Consider the following 23,901-nt stretch of genomic DNA (forward strand, 5'->3'; position numbering starts at 1 on the left):
TATCATGACCACATATTATTAACAGAACAGCTTAACGATCAGTGGTTTCACTTCATAGCCAGTAAGTCTAATGTATACTTGATTCAAACCATATACCAGCCAGAGATTTTAAGATGTTGCAGTAAGTATAAAATCTAAATTGGATAACCAATTCCGGAGAATGCACCAACGAAATAAAAATGTCATCCAAGGCCAAAGAAACAATGACAAATCTCACCAAATTATGAAAAAGCCTCATCACATACACAGATAAGGCCTGTAAAAACCAATATTCTTCTACATTTTTCTATATAGATCTGAATGCTGGTCTTTGAAGGAAATTAATAAACGTACTATAGACGCGTTTGAAATGTTTTGCTCCCGAAGAATGTTGTAGATACCCTCGATCGTAAGAAGAACCAACGAGTTTTTTCTTAGACAGCTGCACGTTGCAAGTAGGTTTCGAAACATTGTGACCCAAAAAATAATTGCTTACTTTGGTCATGTGGTGTGTAGAGATGGTCTTGAGAAGCTGATATTCCAGGGGATAATGCAAGGAGCGAGAGCCCGGGGAAGAACACCAACAAGGTATGTGGACCACATCACAAAAGAGGGCGAAGGTTCTAAACCTTTACTTTAGAGCTGCAGAAGATAGGGAAAAATGGAATCAGTTTAAGAGAAATCATTGAAATTCAAGCAGGCACGATGTCCGAATAGGATGACCGACTAGCAAGAAGAAAAATCCGTTTGTAAATTATTATTTTTAGTAAATAACTTACACAAAAAAACCTCTGTTGAGGCAATTTGCTAGGAACATTGTTAGTTTATACCCGCTTAAATTTGTACCTGCTAAAAAGCAAGATATTTAAAAAAATAATTTGAACATATCGTTTAATATAAATAAATCACTTCCTACTCCTTAAACAGGATATTCAACTACAGTAGGAAAAATGAAAGAATACCCATGAACGAACATGTAAAGCACGCTGTATTTTCCTGTTACCGTGTCACACAAAAAATTGGCCAGCGCAAGTACATGTAATAATTATTATTACATGTACTTGCGCTGGGAAATTTTCTTTGTGACACGGTGACAGGAAAATACAGCATGTTTTATATGTTCTTTCATGGGTATTTTTTCATTTTTCCGACTGTATTTATGTTTTGATATAAGCTCTTTCAAAAACCAAAAAATCAGAAATTTGAAGTATTCAGGGAGTTAATGGAGGACCTGGAATATTTTTTATTGCAGTCAATGGTTTGGCCAGGTCGTTTCTAAACGAGTTTCTGTTCTCATCCGACATTAAACTCTCCCGCGGTATTTCCCGATTTTCTTGTACGCAATTCTGATAAAAGGGATTGGGAACATCCGAAGGGGAGGGGTACATCGTTTGATTTACGCTAAGGTCGTCTAGAGGGGAGAAATCCTGCTGTAGGAAAGCTGAAATAGAATTTTTGATTGTTACTCCTGGTTCAATGCTCAATATTTTTTTAATTACTAGTACAATAATTACCACATACAAATTTGGCTTTTTAATAATTCACAAAAGTAATTTCATTATTTTTTGGATTTATTAAAAATAATAAAATTAAAATATAGACATTTTAATAATTATATAATTTTTGATCGATGAAGAATACTTGAGACGTTATCCATCCATAAATTTGTATATTATGGAAAAAAATTAAATGTTGTGAAAACAACATACGATACCGCCAACAATTATGAACCACATCTCATCGATTGTTTTTCTGAGTAGATTCAGATTAAAATGTTAAAACAAACACAAGTTTTAATAAGACAGATAACAAATGTGAGCTTAGAGCTGATACCTGAAACAAGCGAATAAGGCATAAAAATGAAAATTAAGGTAATAAGGCACCTGAAAGCATTTTGGGGATTTTCACAGAAATGCTGACAGAAGATGTAATAGAGGAAATCCATATATCTAAAATATTTCTTAATACATGCTAATTTAAAGGAAAACATCTGGTGGTCTGAGAAGTAACCTGCTTTGCTGATTAGGGCACAACGTTCACAAAAAAACTTAAGTTCTAGAAAGTCTAGTCTTATTTAGATTTAGACTACATTTCAAATTTTAAAAGGATACAGCTATTAGTATATTTCTGACAGCTGCATAAAATTGACGTGTTTGGAAAAATGATGCATATTGAGAAAACAATTTTAGGTCTCTTATTAAATTATTGATCTCTTATTATTTGATAAATAAAACAAAAATTTGAGAAATAAAATAAAAATGGAACGAAAATCCATTAAATAGTTTCAAACGGTCGTATAGTGACAGTTGACAATGGTAGAAGTTATAAGAATTAGAATTAGTAAAGAGGGTACTAGTTATATTTTGAACGAATATTGATTTTGAATGTGAAAAAGTTATCCTGCAGAAGGGTGCCGCGTTTGCTGACAATTGACCCAAAAAATGATCATATTATGACCACATCTCAGTTTTTCCAGAAAAAATGCAAGCGAGGTTACTTATCAGACCCAGACCACCTAGTACCAATAACTATTTTTATTATGAAGTGGAATACTGTCAGCAGAATATTGTTACAAAAAACTGTTAAAATATTACCGACCAATTATTGACTATTTTGATTTGACCAAGGACTGCTGATGAGTATCAACAAGTTGAATAAGCTGGCTTTAAAAAGGGATAGAGAATATATACCGTAAGAATCTTTATAGAAAAGGTTTGCGAATATAATTTCTTCCTAGCTTTTATATAATACAAATTTTAACAGCGCGGAACTAATCTAGAACCATAAAAATCAACTTAGGCGTACTATACTATAATAGCCAGGGAGGTAGTGTCAAATTTGACCGGAGCATTTTAGCATGGCTGTTTTCTTTATATTTAGGTAGGTGTTCCAAAGCTTATTAACAAATGATGTGTCAGCTGGCCCAAAACCGGGGATTTTAGACAAGAAAAGGTAAAATATGAAAGTTGATGGACAAACGCTACAACTTAAATGCCAAATATTTATATACGTTACTCAGAACATTTGATAGACTTGCTTATTTGGCTCCTACCTTTCACTCAGGAGATCCGGGTTCAAATCCTGGCGCGGAAAATTCTTTTTGTTTTTTAAGTTGACATTTTATTTTGAAAAATAGTTATTTTTATAATACCTCGGCATGTCCACTTGGCCAGCTAACATTTTTTGCAACGTACATGATGCAGCTGACGCTTTTTTTATTACAATCTAAAATTCATAAATTATTGATTTATACTTTTTAATCTTTGCCACACTAGTCCAAGAATATTTTTTTATTATTAACTAGCTGACCCGGCAAACTTCGTACCGCCTTAAAACTAAATAATGTTTGAAAGTTTAATACCTAAAAATTACCAGAAAGCCAAAAAAATACTAATAGGTCTGGATCCCGCGTATGAAAAAAAAGTTGATTAATAGCAAGCTGAAAATTTGTTAATAGCTTAAGGGTGTCTAGTCGGATAAACTTTGATATATGGGAACACTGGAACAGGGGCAGTTTTAATTGTGGAACAGGTTAAAAATTTGGAACGGTCAGACCACGAAAACGGCACAATTATTTTGTCCGACAGAATAGACTTAAACTCTCCGAACAGAGATTAAACTCTCATGCAAAAATCAGACTGCTATTTATCACCTGTCATAATTCCTGTCATTTGACATATTCTACATGTTCCACTTATTAAAACGCCCATTTGGTGATACATATCAGTCTGATTTTTGCATGAGAGTTTAATCTTCGTTCGGAGAGTTTAAGTCTGTTCTGTCGGACAAAATACATGTGCCGTTTTCGTGGTCTGACCGTTCCAAATTTTTAACCTGTTCCATAATTAAAACTTCCCCTGTTCCAGTGTTCCCATATATCAAAGTTTGTCCGACTAGACACCCTTAAGCTATTAACAAATTTTCAGCTTGCTATTAATCAACTTTTTTTTCATACGCGGGATCCAGACCTATAAAAAATATTGCGTACCTATACTTTTTGTACCAAATGCATAGTTTACGATTCTATAAGAAACATAGGAACAGACAAACATTCATTTTTATGTATTATAGAGAATAGGGAAATATTTAGATTGCTATTAAAAAATGGGGATTGGTGAGAGAAAAGTGAAAATTTAGGTTAGGTGAAAAGAACATTTAAAATTAAGAAAAAACAGTTTGTCCAAAAAAATAACAAATAATGTCTCCCTTTCCACTTAGATTGTTGGTCTTACCAACTCAGGAACCTTCAGAGGTTCACGTACAACAAATTTGCTTATTAAGATCAATCATAATATTATGACCAAAAATGCATAGTTTGCGATTCTATAAAACACAAACAGATTTTTTTATTTTGTCTAGTATAAATAATAAAAACGTGGTATTATAAAAATAATTATTTTTCAAAATAAAATGTCATTTTAAAAAACAAAAAGAATTTTCCGCGCCAGGATTTGAACCTGGATCTCCTGAGTGAAAGGTAGGAGCCAAGTAAGCAAGGCTATCAAATGTTCTGAATAACGTGTATAAATATTTGACATTTAAGTTGTAGCGTTTGTCCATCAAATTTCATATTTTACCTTTTCTTGTCTAAAATCCCCCGGTTTTGGGCCAGCTGACACATCATTTGTTAACAAGCTTTGGAACACCTACCTAAATAAAAAGAAACCAGCCATGCTAAAATGCTCCGGTCAAATTTGACACTACCTCCCGGGCTATAAGGAGAGACAACCTGTCGAAAACTATCTAAAGCTGCACTGGCATATATCAAGTCGTTGAACTGGGAAAATATAAGAATCGAGAGGAATATTGGGACTATGGTAATTATTGAGCTACATATATTTAGAATCTCTAAAAAATACTGAAAATGAGACTTCTTCTTCTTCTTCTTCTACGGCACTACAGCCAAAATTGAGCCTTGGCCTCCTTTATTTTGCTCCACCCTTGCTTGTCTGTGGCTGCTCTTCTCCATGCACGGACTCCAAAAAGTGCTTCTGCGTCGCTGTTTACTGTGTCTTCCCAGCGCTTTCTTGGCTTTCCAACCGGTCTCTTTCCCTGCATTCTAGCATTTAGTGTTTTTTTTGGTATAGCCTATCCTCTCCCATTCTTAGCCGGATGTCCGGCCCATTGCAATATTTGTATTCTAATGAAGTCTGACAGGGGTGTTTCCTTATAAAGTTGATAAAGCTCGTTGTTGTATGGACTTCTGAAGATTCCGTTTTCCCTCACAGGTCCTAGTATTCTCGAAAATGAGACTGCTTTTCTATATTTAACGGTGTAAGTTGCATAAGCCTAAATATGAATCAATAAATCTAAATATTTCTACTTAGTTAACTTACCTAACTTTCCGTCTTTCTTTGCTTTCATCCTTCTATTTTGAAACCAAATTTTGATCTGCCTCTCGGTTAAACACAACGTGTGTGCTATTTCAATGCGGCGACGCCTTGTGAGGTATTTGTTGAAGTGGAACTCTTTCTCGAGCTCCAACGTTTGGTATCGTGTGTACGTTTGCCTTGTTCTTTTGCTTCCTTTGGCACTTATATCACCTGATAAGAGAGAAAATGGTCTACAATTTTAAATAGTAATTTACATAAAACTTAACAAACTGTATAAGGTTAAAATCGATAGTGTAAGACAATAATTGAATTTCTGTCTGAATTTTAGCTATATATTTACAGGGTGTAACATAAACGTAAGTCACTTAGTTTTTTACAAATCTCCACACGATAGGTTCGGTTAAGTTCAATATGAGTGGTCGCTTAAGTACCCTTCCACTCGAACTAAGAGGTCTAGTGTGGCTCAGCACTAGGTTGAATTTATCCCTTTAGGCCAGCCTTTTAACAAAGCAAGTTGATAATTCTCAAATGTATTGACTCTTATCCTATCCAACCTTGGACAGTTGCACAGAACATCTCCAGCCGTCTCGTCATCAGCCTAACTCTGCAATTCGGATTTTTGTCAGTCCGATTTTGTTAATTGGCACCTTTAGGCGAGATTGTCCTGTAAGGAGACCTACGATGATTCGCGGATCATTCTTATTCATATTTAGTAGAGCTTTGAATATCTTCTTCATAGAAACCTTCATAAAAACGTTCATTTATAAAAACCATCGAATGTTTGAGACTCATTTGTTCGTACCAGTGATTTTACGTTTCAACCGTTCCACTCAGTCTGATATTCTTTTGGTTGTACTACTTACTGCTATGCCAACGACAGGTTATAGGCCTATGGATATTTCTTTTAACCCTCCTTTGGAAAGTAGAACCGCTTTTTATTTTCTTTCTCCAACTCCAATACTTGTATGTCCGGGCGCCCAGAGTAAGCTTAGTTTGTTAAGTTACCACATAAAAATCAGTTTGTAACAGTAGCTTGTGACGTGTGACATGTGTGTTTGTAGTGTGTTATATTTTGTAATTCAAAATGGACGTAATGTCATCATAATAAGATCATAATATAAAAAAAAAACTAACTTAATCTGTACAATTTACCCATTGAACATTTTCCATTTATTCATAACAACCATTCCAGAACTCTGTACCAGATTATACAGGTCTAGTAAATATTTATCTGTCATATGTTGTTGAAATCACTTAATAGTGTCTACGAAGTGTTTGTTGCCAGCAAACTTTGCTAGATACTGCTAGATATAAGCCTCTTTCCGATTTTTTCATGTCTGGAAACAATGGCAAAATCTTTTCCCGATTTTTTCAAAAATTTGATTTTTTTGTATAGCCTTAAACTTGTAAAATTATGATTATTATTAACAAATGTCACTGTATCTGTAAGAACAAATTTTTACGAGCCAACTATTATCTTTTAAATACAATGAAAAAGGAAAATATCTCCATATAAACTGTTTTTTTCCAAAAAGTATGAAAAAAATTTCGAAACAATTGATTCAAGGTAATAGTGACCCAATAATAATTTAATTGTAATAGAAATATAACATAAAAGTGAAATTAGAGATTAGAGGATTCCTAATCTAATAAAATTTTTATGGGATGCACCCACTTTTACATTATTATTTTCAACAATATTCTTATAATAAGAATGGCACATATCCATATTCATCACAAAACATTAAACAATATCAAATCACTAGTACAATAGAAAAATTAGAACAACAACATATAAACCGACTTAAAAAACAAAATAGACAAACTACAGAATAAAGAAGTTAAAAACATAATACAAAACATGATAACCTTGGTATTCACCAGTAGTAACTAAGAAAGACGGATCTACTGGTTTTTGTGTTACTGACTACTGAAGGTTAAACCAGGTTACACAAAAAAACAGTTATCCATTTTCACGAATAGATTATACACCAAACCAACGGCGTAACCAGGATGAACCTAAGGGGGGGGGTTTCAACTACTGGAGGGGCTCTGGGGAGTATGGAATAGTAATAGTGTTAAGCGTATAGAATTCCAAGTAGATTTAAAAATCACCTACTGAAAAGTAGAAATACATCGTGATGATCGAGATAAAACAGTTTATCACCTGGCCCTGGTCTTTTACAGGTTTTAGATTCTACCATTTGATCTTTGTAGTGGTCCAGCTACCTTTGAACGGCTAATGGAGATAGTTTTAAGAGAACTTATCATCTATTCAAACGCTTTTGAAACTTTTGAAATAATAACTATTTCAAAGAGGTGCGTAATTGCGTACTCTAGGATCTAGGATATATCGTTTCCGACAAAGGAATAAAACTGATCCAGAGAATATTTAAGTATTAAAAGATTTGTGTAAACCAGGAAAAATAAAGGAAATTAGAAGTTTTCTTGAATTTCTTTCTTATTACCGAACATATATTAAAGATTTTGGCCTCATTGCTAAGCCCCTTTATCGACTAAACGAAAACAACATTGAATTTGATTGGACACCAGATTATCAAAATGCCTTTGTAGATTTTATAAAACGACTAACAACAGCACCTATCCTAGCATATCCACGAGAAGATGGAACATTTCTGTTGGATTGTGACGCATCCTAACATGGTATATTGGCATCGTATTATTACAAGTGAATATAAAGGCGAATAAAAAAATCATTGCATATAGAAAAAGTCCTTTGACAAAAAAGAGAAATATTCAAGAAATCTATCATGTTTGAAGTGTCATCGAAAAATTTCGAAATGTTCAGTAATGCCTAAAACATCAGAAAATGTTTAAAAACACTGGAAGTTGACAGTTTACTAACAGTAGTATTTTTTATTTTTAGAAGTTAGTAGTTGTCATTGAGTTAAAGTTGTAGATATTATTGTTGGATATTGGTATAATTAATTGTATTAAAATATATTAACATTATGATTTGGTATACCTTGAAATATATTATTATAAAATATTACAAACCCATGTCATAATAGATTTAAGACAAAAATTGCCATCAAATCAAACCGATCAATAGCTTCCTCTCTTTCTCTGTTTCTCTTTTAATAGAGGTGTTGGGTGTGTGATCTGAACAAGATTAAAATGAAGGCCATAATAATGTGAATTTACTTAAAACTTCTTAATAATCACAGCATTATCATCGTTCTTTCTTCTTTTTACAGATAATACACTCCCTTTTGCTATCAATTTAGTCGTGGTTAGTTGTATTACAAAATAACTCATCCACTTACCATGTGACGTCTTCATCCACGGGTAAAAACTGGCTTGAACAGATTGTAAATTATCACCAGCGATCTTATCTTCGGCGCAACCTTCTTCTTTATTAAATACGCCAATAATCTCTTTATCTTCGCCATCGAATCCGTTGCCCTCTCTTGTAGTACTAAAACCATCATCAAAGCGATTTTTGTGATAGCCATTATTAGCCGGTTTATGGAGCTCGCCGTAATCATATGCAATTTTCTTGCCGGCAGGTTTAGATAATAAAGCCCTTAATGCTGGCGAGTCCTCCGCTTTGGCTGTTTTCTGCAAAGTAAAAATGTCTTTTTATGTAACGTTAAATATAGTTATTTTACGGGCTGTTGTAGTCATTTTGCAGGCTGTTTTACGTGTTGTATAAAACGATAAAAAGCTTTATATTATTAAGGAGTTTGCAATTGCTTTGTGTAATATACTGCTCACAAATTAAGGAAAACCAAAAAGGTAGCCTTAATGCGGATAGGTACATTAGAAAATATGTGGCAGAAAATTTGGTACCTTATATGCGTTTGTAGATGAAAATTTTCTCCTATTGCAGCACAGAGCCAGAGGACCAATGCAATACTTTACAGTTGTTGATATTCGGGTACTAGGCTGGCTTCATATAGGTTCAGAATTTAAGTAGTTAGGCAAAATTATGGTGAGTTTGAATCTGTGATGGTGATACAACAGACGCTGCCTGGTAGCCGAGCGAAAACAAAGACTGCAAAACTAGATTGCTGCTTTGATCCAATCTATGCCAGAAATGATGAGAGCTGGTCTTTGAGCTCGAGGAGGAAATACTCGATTTTTTATTGTTTTAAGATTAAAAATCTTTTTTAACTGAATACAAAAAAAAATTGTAAATTTTTATTTGTTGTTAAATTAATTAAAATTTTGGAACTTGTTTTTTATTTTATGGTATGTTATTGAACATATCTAATAAAAAGATTTTAAAAGTGGAATGTTGAAAAATGAAGAAGCACAAAAAATACTCAATACCAATCTAAAAAGTAAGGATATAGGAAGACCACAAAATTATGTTTAAAAGAAGAGCAATACGTTGTGTCTCTACGCAATTAATTTTATACAAGACAAGTATTAAAATTATATAGATAAATGTAAGATATAATACTCTCTTTGGATATATTCATCATTAAAGCTCGGATTATAAGCATGACAGAAAGGTCAAAATAAGCACTTATATTAGCAAAAAATGTCGCAAAATAAGCAAAGTTTTTATGAAATAAGCAAGGTTCAAGAAAAAAAAACCTGGATAAGTAAACATGGATAAATTTAATGATATAAATATGAATAAAAGACATTAACATTAAATATTCATCATCATCCAGCCTTCTGCATCCAAAGTTGAACATAGGCCTCCCCTAATTTCTTCCAGTTTTGTCGATCTTGGGCTTCCTGTAACCAATTCCCAGCAATCATTTTGACATTGTCTGTCCATCGTGTAGTTAGTCTACCTCTACGTCTTCTGTCTGCTCTTGGTCTCCACATTCTAATTTTTTGGGTCCACCTCCCGTCCTTTATTCTGGCTACATGGCCCGCCCAATTCCACTTCAGTCATGCTACTCGCTCCATGACATCTGCATGTGACGCCTGTCCTTTTTTTGATTTCTTCGTTTCTGACCCTGTCTCTGAGAGTCAGTCCAAGTAATGACCGTTCCATTCTTCTTTGGGCCACTCTAAGTTTGGTTGCTGTGGCCTGGGTTAATGTCAATGTTTCGGCGCCGTAAGTCTTGACTGGAAGTACACATTGGTCGAAAGTCTTCTTTTTCAAATAATTTGGCAAGTTGCTTTTGAAGATGTCTGATAGAATATGCGGCCCATGCTAAAGTGATCCTTCTTTGTAATTCGGCAGTTTGATTGTCCATGGCAATTTGGATTTCATGCCCTAAGTATTTATCTAACAATAAAACACTGAAAACGTCAGTTTTCTATACTTCCACAAAATTTATTACAACTAAGTGACTACAGCCGTTTCGGCAGAGTGCCTTTCTCAAGTGATATAGTTTACAATGTGTTTGCCTTTTTAATAAGTTTTTAACTGAAGAGGTTGAGGAGTGGGGAGCTGTTTGTCTCGAGTTGGTCATTCGGAATTATATCAGTATTTTTCAATTTATTAATTTCCATATATTCTAAAAAAGATAGCTTAAGGCCTTTATTTTGAATATGCAGAATTTGAAACTCTTCATTGAAAGAATGATTATGATCTAGAAGGTGAAGTGCGTATGTAGAAATGTTTGTTTTTCTATTGTTGAAAGCCTTTTTGTGTTCTGCTATCCGTTTGTCAAAGGTTCTGCCAGTTTGACTGATGTAAGTTTTCGGACAGTCATCACACGTTAGTTTGTACGCACCACTCTGTAAGTTGCTTTCTCTTTCGGCTTTTATTGTTCTTAATATATTTGCTTAAGTTGTTGTTAGTTCTGAAAGCTGGTGTTATTCCTTTCTTTTTTATGTATCTGGCTATTTTTGTTGTTATCTTGCCAGTGTATGTGAGAGAGCAGAAGGTACTGGGTTCTTTCTGTGCTGGTGGATACACTAATTTCAGGGCTTTCTTACAGAGTTTTTGGCTTAAAATTTTGTTAACTGTTTGTTCGTTATAGCCATTGTTTACTGCTATTTGTTTAATAATGTTTAGTTCTATCTCGAAGTTATTTTTTGTCATGGGAATTTCTGTCAGTCTATGTATCATGCTACGGTAGGCTGCTAATTTGTGTTGTGTAGGATAGGATGATGAATTGTGTATAGTTGTTTCAGTATAGGTAGGTTTATGATATACGGAGAACTCATGTTTGTTGTGTAGTCTGGTAATCGTTACATCTAGAAAGTTTATGGAATTATTCTGTTCTGTTTCTATTGTAAACTCAAATAATAGAAACAGAACAGAATAATTCCATAAACTTTCTAGATGTAACGATTACCAGACTACACAACAAACATGAGTTCTCCGTATATCATAAACCTACCCATACTGACACAAATATACATACACAATTCATCATCCTATCCTACACAACACAAATTAGCAGATTACCACAGCATGATACATAGACTGAAAAAAATTCCCATGACAAGAAATAACTTCGAGATAGAACTAAACATCATTAAACAAATAGCAGTAAACAATGGCTATAACGAACAAACAGTTAACAAAATTTTAAGCCAAAAACTCTGTAAGAAAGCCCTGAAATTAGTGTATCCACCAGCACAGAAAGAACCCAGTACCTTCTGCTCTCTCACATACACTGGCAAGATAACAACAAAAATAGCCAGATACATAAAAAAGAAAGGAATAACACCAGCTTTCAGAACTAACAACAACTTAAGCAAATATATTAAGAACAATAAAAGCCGAAAGAGAAAGCAACTTACAGAGTGGTGCGTACAAACTAACGTGTGATGACTGTCCGAAAACTTACATCAGTCAAACTGGCAGAACCTTTGACAAACGGATAGCAGAACACAAAAGGGCTTTCAACAATAGAAAAACAGACACTTCTACATACGCACTTCACCTTCTAGATCATAATCATTCTTTCAATGAAGAGTTTCAAATTCTGCATATTCAAAATAAAGGCCTTAAGCTATCTTTTTTAGAATCTATGCAAATTAATAAATTAAAAAATACGGATATAATTCTGAATGACCAACTCGAGACAAACGGGGAGCTGTTTGTCTCGAGTTAACCTCTTCAGTTAAAAACTTAAAAAGGCAAACACATTGTAAACGATATCACTTGAGAAAGGCACTCTGCCGAAACAGCTGTAGTCACTTAGTTGTAATAAATTTTGTGGAAGTATAGAAAACTGACGTTTTCAGTGTTTTATTGTTAGATAAAATGAACTTTCATCAAGTAACGGTCGAATCCATCAATTATCTAAGTATTTATATTTATGGACCAATGCTATTTCGTTGACGTCGACTTTTGGATTTTCGCTTGGTACCAGGTTTGTCATGTATTGTGTCTTTCCAAAATGTATGTTTAAACCAACTTTATTACAGACGAAATCTAACTCAGTAAACACAGTTCTAGTCTATTTTAAGTTGTCTGTTATAAGAACTATGTCGTCTGCGTAGGTGGGAGAGCCTTTCGCCGTCGACGTTTATTCCTTTGGCATTCCGATAAAGCATGTTCCAGTACTGCCGTAAAGAGTTTGGGAGATAACGTGGATTTATTACTAAGGTACAAAGAAATGCGTTGAGCAGTGTAAAAAAATATAAATGAAGGCAATGTGAAAATTATTGAGAATTGTATATTACACCCACTACAAAATATATAAATTGTATAGAGGACTTTTGCTTAATATTCTCGCTTTCCCTACAAATAACATACCATAATACACCTACATCACTATGTTCTTAAGCTTTCTATATCTGTTACATTCATCACGCATTGCCTACTGATATATTATATTAAAACATATAAAAAGTGTTATTTCTGCCAAGAAACTTAGGAAATGGAAGATCATATAAAGCTGTCATTAACCCATTATATTATTATTGGCTAAATAATATCCCGTGAAGTGTGAAGGATATTATTTACTGAACCAAGTAATATTTTTGCAGAATATTAAAACGATGCTAAGAAAAATAGGTAGATAAAGAAGATACTCGAGAATCAAGAAGATAAGTGTAGTTTATCAATGAATCCATCCAAACTACAGTACTTATTGGTGGAAAGTAAAGCAAGGTGCCTAGATGTAAAATATACTCAAATCAAAGTCGACTGAATAGTATAGTTTGGAATAATCACATCTAGTCCAGAAAGCCACTGCGCATCCGCTAGAAAAAATATTCTGATTCGGATTTTTTGCACAATCTTACTCAAAAAGGACTCCTTTTAACAAATTTGCATGTTGCCAGGACCAAAAGGTGGTCAAAAATTTTTTGTCTTTTTTTTTTTCCTAAAATTATTTTTTTTGCATGGAAATAAGTTTTTTTAGGTTTTTTGGATCATTCCAAACAGAAAAGGTCTTAAGTGACTTTTCTCTAAAAATGATAGTTTTTGACATATAAGCGATTAAAAATTGAAAAATTGCGAAATCGGCCATTTTTAACCCTCAAAAACTGAAAATTTGAATGTTGCCAAGGTAGGTAGATATTCTTTAAACATCTATTGATAAACTCCCGAAGAGTTTTTTGCAATACAATATTCAAAACTACTTTGTTTTTTAATTGCTAATCTAGCGTGCGCGACACTATTTTCCACCGACAGTATGGTGCAAATGAAAGGAATAAATTCGTTATTTCGTAAACCGGCGACTTTAAGGAAAAATCCCGAAACAGGTCGATTTTTATTTTTAAGTTATGATATTGTGGCATATATGGCATACTAGTGACGTCATCCGTCTGGACGTGATGACGTAATCGATGATTTTTTTAAATGAGAATAGGGGTCGTTTGCTAGTTCATTTGAAAGGTTCTTCAATTCTCTATTCATTAATATAAACATTTACATAATTATTTATACAGGGTGTCCAAAAATTTTTTATTCAATTAAATTATTTGACAAAAAAAGAAGTAGAAGGACACCCTGTATAAATAATTATGTAAATGCTTATAGAGAATTGAAGAACCTTTCAAATGAGCTACCACACGACAGCTGTTCTCATTTTAAAAATCATCGATTACGTCATCACGCCCAGACGGATGACGTCACTAGTATACAATATATGTCACAATATCATAACTTAAAAATAAAAATCGACCTGTTTCGGGATTTTTCCTTAAAGTTGCCGGTTTACGAAATAACGAATGCACCATACTGTCGGTGGAAAATAGTGTCGCGCACGCTTGATTAGCAATTAAAAAACAAAGGAGTTTTGAATATTGTATTGGAAAAAACTCTTCGGGATTTCAGCAATCGAGGTTTAAAGAATATCTATCTATCTAGGAAACATTCAAATTTTCAGTTTTTCACATAGTTTTTGAGGGTTAAAAATGGCCGATTTCGCAATTTTTCAATTTTTAGTCGCTTATGTGTCAAAAACTATCATTTTTAGAGAAAAGTCACTAAAGACCTTTTCTGTTGGGAATGATCCAAAAAACCTAAAACTTTTTTCCATGCAAAAAAAAATAATTTTAGGAAAAAAAGAGAAAAAACGGTTAAAAAATTTTTGACCACCTTTTGGTCCTGGCAACATGCAAATTTGTTAAAAGGGGTCCTTTTTGAGTAAGATTGTGCAAAAAATCCGAATTAGAATATTTTTCCTAGCGGATGCGCAGTGGCTTTCTGGACTAATCACTTTAGGATATACAGAAAGTATCATAGAAAATATTGCTACATATGGTTCAGAACTTTGGATGTAAATAAAAAAGACGCATATAAAAATATAAAAGAAACAGAAATGCATTTTTGGCCTAAATATTGCCAATTCACTAGAGTAATGATAGATAAAAGATAGAGTAATGTATCTGAAATGAGAGAGAGTATAGACTGAAAAAATCTGAAATGCCCTCTGGTCAGTCAAAAGAATGAATAATCAACGACATCTATAAAAAAGTAACTTCATCGTCACCATATTACACCATTACATCATCAATATTGGTAGGTGAGCCCACGCGGAGAATTTTGCACTTACTCGAGCGCGTCAGATTACCATATGGGGAGAATCTTGGTACCCTGCAGATGTACAGTACAGCCTCGTTAATCCGGACCTCGTTCATCTGGATGTCCGGATTATCCGGATCAATCCGGAATAAAAAAATAAAAAATAATTTTGATAATTGTATGTATGTATGTAATGCGATCACGTTTACGTGATCGTGCCGCATTGAAACGTCACACAAAATTAAAACAAATGAAGATCAATAACTTTTTTGTAAATAAAAAATAATTCTCGCGTAAATCATATACGGTGTAAATATAGTAAGTTATTATTTCACATGTAGTTTGATTAACTTAATTATATTTCCGGATTATCCGGATTTTCGATTTACCGGATCGCTTCCGGTCCCAGTTAGTCCGGTTAAACGAGGTTGTACTGTACCTCTACCATTTATATTGGCTTTTAATGCAGGGGAGTTCGTTAAGGAGGGTCCGAAAAAATATATATCCTTAGAAAAACTCGAAATAGTCAGATTAAGATAATAAGGTAAATTAAGTAATGCAAAAGAGTGTATATTTCAAAAATCTGACGATTTAAGCGGGGCGTAAGGAAATGGGAGGTTCAAAAAGTTTCACAAAGAAAAAGCAAATTGAACGTCAGATCGAAACACTAAAAAATACGTGTTCAATATTTTTAAAAATATATCGAATGATAAAAAACACGACCCCCTACGGAGAGAGTGGGGGTAAATTTAAAATTTTAAATACGAATCCCGCAATATTTCGCGAAATGAACATTAATACCGAAAAACTGCACAAAACACATGTCTTCAATGTTTTTGAAAAATATATCGAATGGTACCAAACACGACCCCCACGGAGGTGGAGTGGGGGATTACTTTAAAATCTTAAATAGGAGCCACAAATTTTTATTGCAGATTTGGATTTTTTACGTAAAGATAAGCAACTTTTATTCGAGATATTATTGATTTACAATCAAACGATTGTTAAAATGGAAGATTAAATTAAAAAATGGAAAGTCCCCACTAAAATGGAAAACTTTACTTAACTTTTTTTGGTTTTAGGAGCTAATAATCACAACCCAATAGGTCCCAATAATGCTCGAGTGACTGCAAATTTAGCATACTTTCATCCTCTACTATATTACAGAAAGTAGAAAAATTACACAATACTTCAATTGATTTAAGAGCAGAAACAATATTTTTTTAATGCGTTTAAAAATTTTCGTTATTATATAAAACTTTTTATTTATTAGTAGATCAATAAAATAGGAAATTACTTTTGCTTGGTCTATCTCCTTATCACAGCTGTCACTCTCTCCAACCGGACTCAATTCGTATCGCCTACAACTATCAAACTGACCCTGATTACCCATGTAGTTCTTGTTCATAGGCGGTGGGCTCAAAGAACTATCCGTGCCGGTGTCCGGACCTAAATAACTCTGATTTATGTTGAACCTACAGTTGCTGTAGGTCACCTCTTCTTTAACTTGATATGTGGCGTCTTTGATTTGATACGGATTGTCACCGAAGAACGGATAGGGTAGGTGATTTGCGTTGGTGGTGGCTGACTCATCTTTGGCTGGTACATTCGTAATTGGTGAATCGTATCCGGGAATTCTCTGGGTATCGTAGAAATAGTTGTTTCTGTAACAAAATAATGAGCAAATATAAGAAGATTATATGGGCAAACAGAAAAAGAAAAAAATATTTCTTGTGCGTTACTCGGATTCCTAGAATAGGCTAGCATTTTTTCATTCTTGTGTTGTTTTATCTTTGCCTTCCATAAAAATAATATTAGAGTATGTTAAGATATATCATCATAAAGTGAAATAAACAAAAAAGATTATTCAAACAAAAGACGAAAGATGGGTATAGAAAACCAGATGATTAAAACGTCGTAAAAAAACCCGGGCAGGAAACTTCAAGGAGAAGAAGAAATCGAATATCGACCTACTGAGTTTAACTGTCAGAAACAACACCCAGCACTTCATCATAAAGACGACAGAGATGAGAGTACTGATAAGAATTACGGAATATACGGTGAAAGACTGAAAGAGGACTGAAGATATTAGAAGCAAATGTAACATAGAATGTATAAATGAATTGACAGTAAATAGAAAAAAAGAATGGAATAACCACATAAGCAGAATGCAGGAGGCTCATGTGGTCAAAATAGCAAGAGATAAATCACCAATTGAAAGAAGAAGTATTAGCCGACCAACGATGAACTTTGCAATGAACAAGCATAATTGCTTCTAAAGAGGAGGAATATAAATAATAAGAGATTAACTATAACTGTGACATTGTACGATATATAGTGCTACAGGCTTTACAGATCTAGAGTTTGGTTGAAGATTTTTCTCTAATTTCCTTTATTCTCTACCCCAACGTTTCCTCTTACGTCATACTAGACTAGATTCACTTCTTCGTACTTACAGAAAAACATTTTCGCTTCTTGATAGAGATGCCTCATATCTCTGTTAATAAAGTAAATTTTATTGTCATGTTTTTGTACGTTTCGGCATACATCTTTCACTTTCTGCTTTGGTCATTTATCTAGCCGTGTGAAGTTGGCACCTCTAAATACGATTTTTTCAAAAAATTTTTTTTTTAATTGTCCATCAAATGTCCACTCTCGTCCAGCAAAAATTTTTTTGTCCACCTTTTGTTTACGAGATACAAAAAAAAACGTAAAATAAGGCCCAACACCCCGAAGTCAAAAAAAACGTCGTAAAACTGATACGTTTGATTGTCCAACTGTTGTCCACATTTGTCCAGGAATTTTTTTACTTGTCCACCTTTTATTTATTTAAATTAGCAATAATTATCGTTTGTTAGTAAAAATGCCAAAAAATAAGAATTTTTGAAAATTTTTTTCACATTTGATTGTCCGTCGAATGTCCACCCTTGTCCAGCAAAAATTTTTTTTGTCCACCTTTTGTTTACGAGATACTAAAAAAACGTGAAATAAGGCCCAACACCCCGAAGTCAAAAAATCGTCGTAAAAACTGATACGTTTGATTGTCCAACTGGTGTCCACACTTGTCCAGGCATTTTTTTTAATTGTCCACCTTTTATTTATTTAAATTAGCAATAATTATCGTTTGTTAGTAAAAATGCCAAAAAATGAGAATTTTTGTAAATTTTTTTTCACGTTTGATTGTCCATCGAATGTCCACCCTTGTCCAGCAAAAATTTTTTTTGTCCACCTTTTGTTTACGAGATACTAAAAAAACGTGAAATAAGGCCCAACACCGCGAAGTCAAAAAAACATCGTAAAAACTGATACGTTTGATTTTCCAACTGTTGTCCACACTTGTCCAGGCATTTTTTTAATCGTCCACCTTTCATTTATTTAAATTAGCAATAATTATCGCTTGTTAGTAAAAATGCCAAAAAATGAGAATTTTTGTAAATTTTTTTTCACGTTTGATTGTCCGTCGAATGTCCACCCTTGTCCAGCAAAAATTTTTTTGTTCGCCTTTTGTTTACGAGATACTAAAAAAACGTGAAATAAGGCCCAACACCCCGAAGTCAAAAAAACGTCGTAAAAACTGATACGTTTGATTGTCCAACTGGTGTCCACACTTGTCCAGGCATTTTTTTTAATTGTCCACCTTTCATTTATTTAAATTAGCAATAATTATCGTTTGTTAGTAAAAATGCCAAAAAATGAGAATTTTTGGAAATTTTTTTTCACGTTTGATTGTCCATCGAATGTCCACCCTTGTCCAGCAAAAAATTTTTTTTGTCCACCTTTTGTTTACGAGATACTAAAAAAACGTGAAATAAGGCTCAACACCCCGAAGTCAAAAAAACATCGTAAAAACTGATACGTTTGATTGTCCAACTGTTGTCCACACTGGTCCAGGCATTTTTTGAATTGTCCACCATTCATTTATTTAAATTAGCAATAATTATCGTTTGTTAGTAAAAATGCCAAAAAATGAGAATTTTTGTAAATTTTCTTTCACGTTTGATTGTCCGTCGAATGTCCACCCTTGTCCAGCAAAAATTTTTTTTGTCCACCTTTTGTTTACGAGATACTAAAAAAACGTGAAATAAGGCCCAACACTTTGCATTTTCTGAAGATTTTGATAACAAATTAAAATTATTGATATAAAATGTAAAAGAAAGATGGACTGGTAAAAAAAATGCTTGGACACGTGTGGAAAACTGTTGGACAATTAAACGGATCGGTTTTCACGACTTTTTTTTTAATTCGGAGTGCGGGACCCTATTTCTTGTTTTTTTTTTAATCTCTTGAACAAAAGGTAGACAGAAAAAACTTTTAGCTAAACAAGGATGGCAATTCGATTGACAATCAAATATGAAAAAAATTTTCAAAAATAGTATATTACATAACTAGGACTTATTTTATTTACGAGTGTGAAGTTTGTACACAGAGGCGAAGCCGAGATTTACAATCATACGAGTAAATATTAGATTTGTTTTTTTTTTCTTGAAATTTTTATTAAAAAACTACAACTATTCCTATAATGAAGAAAAAAGTGGAAAAGTAAAAAATGCCTGAACACGTGTGGACAACTATTGGACAATCTAAACCTGTCAGTTTTGACGACTTTATCTCGAATTCGGAAAACTGTACTTTTTCCCGGTCCGAAAAATTATTTTAAACTATATTTTTCAAAAAGGGTGGACAAAAAAACTTTTTGCTGGACAAGGGTGGACATTCAACGGACAATCAAACGTGAAAAAAAATTTCCAAAAATTCTCATTTTTTGGCATTTTTACCAACAAACGATAATTATTGCTAATTTAAATAAATAAAAGGTGGACAATTAAAAAAAATGCCTGGACAAGTGTGGACAACAGTTGGACAATCAAACGTATCAGTTTTTACGACGTTTTTTTTGACTTCGGGGTGTTGGGCCTTATTTCACGTTTTTTTAGTATCTCGTAAACAAAAGGTGGACAAAAAAAATTTTGCTGGACAAGAGTGGACATTTGATGGACAATTAAAAAAAATTTTTTTTTGACAAAATCGTATTTAGAGGTGCCAACTTCACACGGCTCATTTATCTATATTCTTACTAGTCTTTTGTCCTTGAAAGTTTGTTGTAAGCTTCACTTTTTAGTTGTATCCAATATTAGTACGTAAGTAAGTTCTTCCTGAGTTTTTTAGTATTTCTGCTAATGATTTGATTGCATCTGCTATTTCTGTTGATATATACTATCTCAATTTTTTTATTTATCTCGATCTTTTTTAAAACAGTCCTGGATAGTTTCCCGATATTTTTTTATTCTACTCTCTTTCAGATGCATCTTATCATATTTGTTGCACTTAAACTTGAATTTTATAAGATAATGGTCGCTGTTGACCTCAGCTTTTCTGTAGGTTTTTAGGGTTTTTAGATTTTTTAAGTGTATATCTGATAATATTAGGTACTTAATATTTTAGACGTTTTACATCTTCCCTATACTGTTGTACGGAGTTGAGTTGTGGACTATCACAGACGCTACTTGTAAGAAAATAGAGGCTTTTGAAATGTGACTTTATCGCCGAATCCTGAAAACATCCTATACCGAGCACGTTACTAATCAGGATGTCTTATTAAGAATATAAAAGGAAAAAGAGCTGTTAACCATAATAAAAACAGCCAAAATCGAATAATTCGGTCACATCATGAAGAACAGCGAAGAATTTGGAATTCTGCAACTTATTTTGCAGGGAAAAGTAGAAGAAAAAGGACAACCAATAAGACGAAGAATTTCTTGGCTGAAAATCTTCAAATGTTTTACAGGTTACTTTATTGATATGTTATCATTATGTCTGAATAATGTGCTTCCTACTACTAAATTGTCTTTCATGAACAAACTCAATGAGTTTTAATTTGTTTACATTTGTGTCTTCTATGTTTAGATGATTGCCGATAGCTGGTTTGTACATTTCTTCGTTATCTATATTTGCGTTGAAATCGTCTATTCTCTATTCTATAACAGTATCTGCGACGTAGAATAGGATATTGCTATTGTATTCATATAAGTCTTCATTTAATTTGTATTTTACTTCCTCATCTTTTTCTTTGAAAAGAAAGAATATTTATCGAAGCTGTATACGAAACCGAAAAAGGCATTCTACTAACCGGGTACCGGCTAAACAGCAGATATGCAGATGACATCATATTATCCAAGTCCTTATGAACACAATCACTTATTACAGTCAACAATATGGACTCAATATGTAAATAAAAAAGACAAAGCTCATTATTATTAGCACGAAGACTAATCAAACAGAACGTCAAGTAGTTCAAACAGAACGTCAACTCTACGTCAACCAAACCCCAGTAGACAGAGTGACTCACTACAGCTACCTCGGCACCATAATAAACGAAGAAAAAACAACCAGAAGATAAGATCTCACACTGAAAAAGCTAGACCTATCTTCAACCAGATGGTGCCTCTTCAAGAGCAGCAATCTCTCTCTTGGTAAAAAGATAGGAAAAATAGGAATGCTGCGACGCTACGTCCTCTCTGTACTTTGATATGGTGTTGAATCGTGGACTTTGAACGAAGATATGTGCAGAAGGTTGGAAGTCTTTGAGGTATGCCTATATCAGTCACAAATGAGAAAGACCTCAGAACAATGAAGAAGAACCGAGAGGTGGAGAGGTAATAACCACCATCAAATCTCGAAAGTTACAATACTATACACAGTCTACGAAATGAATCCAGAATATGTCCTCCTACAATGTCATCCTTCAAGGATAATATGTATTTGGAAAACGAGTTCAAGAAAGAAGAAGAAAATCCTGGTTTAAGAACCTCAGAACCTACTTCAATACATCTGCGCATATTTCTGCGCTACTCCAGGTAAGATAAAGATTGCCATGATGGTTGCCAACATTCGTCACGGATACACACATCAAAATATCCTTTGTCTTCTCTTCTAGATGCGCATATGGAGAATGAATATTTTTCTATACTTTTCTTTTATCATGATCTGTCAGAAATTGGAGTTAAATTGATTACATTATCTTTTAAACTTTTAATTTATGTAGAAGCCTACTCCTTACACCAAGTCATTTAATAGTAGTCAAATTATCTAATAAATAAGTTACAACAAATTCCTTAGAATAAATAAAACCCATACTACTAAGTAAACAACAATGAAGTTCATATCGATTTGTCTTAGATTTACGTGGAAAGCACAGAGGAAACTTCTTTGACACACCATACGTGGAAAACATGCAATACTGAAGAAGTACTCAAGAAGTATAAGCTTAGCTTAAAACTTACCAAACCACACGAACTTGTGTGGGCTTAAGGTACCTATGTGTATAAAAAATTATATACGTTTAGTTATGTTAGTTATGCAAGTATGTAGTCTTAAAAAGTGCATATTGAAACATAAACTTTTAGCATAACAAGGTACAAAATGCGAAAAAAAAACATACAACACACATCAAATACAAAATATCAATTACAGATAATCTCTGTAATTGATATTACCTTATTAAGGTAGACAATATGTATATTAATGTATTGTATTAAATTTTAGTAAAAAAGTTTATGGCTCGATAATGTTTCACGTACAAATAAAAAGTACAAATACAAAGTACAATTGTAGTAAATTTGTAATTAATAATGTTATTATTACCATTACCAAATCATACGGAACCAAATATTATATAAACAGGGGGAAAATAGAAGCGCAAAGAAAAACATTACAAAGAAAACTCGTAAACATTTTACATACAAGAAAACTCGGAAACATTTTACATACAAATAAAAAATAGTAATTTTGTAATTAATAATGTTACCATTACCAAATCCTATGGAACGAAATATAAAAAAAGGCAAAATAAAAGCGCAAATAAAAACATTACCTACAAAAAAACTCGTAAACATTTTACATACGTAAAAAAAGTGACATTCTGTTTACTTTTTTAAATAAACTAATAAAACCATAATTACTATAAATAGGCGATAGTGATTTTTTAGCTAATATTTGATTTTTCTGTTACATTTCTACGATCATTTTATGTAGGTCTGTACAAAAACAGTTGACATGAGTCGAGCAACTAACATTTATTGTTTTTAGCAAATACAAAATTTAAAACGCATTGACAGACACGACTGCAAATGCAGACAGTAATTTACTTTGGTAAGTGCCTTCATATGCAGTCATGTCCGCGAATGGGTTAAGTTGTGTATATTCTAACCTAATTCAAAGTGATGTAGTAAATATAAATCTAAATGGGTTAATAAAGGAATACTAATTACCTATAGTAGTGGTTGGGATTCCAGTAATCGCAGGAAAAGTCCGTAGAAGCACTCATGGTAACTTTTCACTACACTAGCACACAGATTGACATGAAATTGCAACTACTAAAATAAATCTGGCCTTCGGTCCAGGCACGTTCGCCGGATTGATGTCGAACATTGTCAACTGTACCCCGAAGTGTATGAGCGGGAGGGGTTTCGACCCCCTGAGGTTCGTCACCGAGTTCTTTTATTCAACCCAGCTGCCCTGCGAAACTCACCCACCCCCGACCATTTTCGGCTTTTTCAATATTTATCGGGGTATTGGTTGTATTGGTAGTGGTAATGCAGATTGTGAATATTTGGAATGCTCTGGTTATATACTGAGAAAAGTATATTCGTTATTATGTATGTGATTTACAAGTCAAATGTATAACACAAATAATTTATAGAGATCATGTGTAACCAGGGCCCCCGCTAC

At 33.4% G+C, this 23,901-nt stretch overlaps 1 protein-coding gene across 1 annotated transcript; it reads right to left on the reverse strand.

Moving 5' to 3' along the window:
• Positions 1–1,123: 1,123 nt before the first annotated feature.
• LOC114327735 (homeobox protein Hox-C5a-like) lies at positions 1,124–23,497 on the reverse strand. Its single transcript, XM_050644754.1, has 6 exons — positions 23,442–23,497; positions 16,472–16,838; positions 8,753–8,894; positions 8,600–8,683; positions 5,316–5,522; positions 1,124–1,420 (listed from the first exon to the last, which is right to left on the reverse strand). Exons 1-6 carry the CDS (start codon positions 23,495–23,497, stop codon positions 1,191–1,193), a joined length of 1,086 nt encoding a protein of 361 aa, XP_050500711.1. The 3' UTR covers positions 1,124–1,190.
• Positions 23,498–23,901: the final 404 nt, after the last annotated feature.

Source organism: Diabrotica virgifera, chromosome 2 (assembly GCF_917563875.1).
Source record: "Diabrotica virgifera virgifera chromosome 2, PGI_DIABVI_V3a".
Taxonomy (NCBI): domain Eukaryota; kingdom Metazoa; phylum Arthropoda; class Insecta; order Coleoptera; family Chrysomelidae; genus Diabrotica; species Diabrotica virgifera.

Bases quoted from the DNA above. Each gene is read 5' to 3' on its own strand.
- LOC114327735 (XM_050644754.1), bottom strand. From the start codon at position 23,497: ATGAGTGCTTCTACGGACTTTTCCTGCGATTACTGGAATCCCAACCAC. The intron at 8,684-8,752 runs GTACTACAAGAG...TTAATAAAGAAG, and splicing joins TCGCTTTGATGATGGTTTTA to AAGGTTGCGCCGAAGATAAG. The intron at 5,523-8,599 runs GTAAGTGGATGA...CTCTCTTATCAG, and splicing joins GTGGATGAAGACGTCACATG to GTGATATAAGTGCCAAAGGA.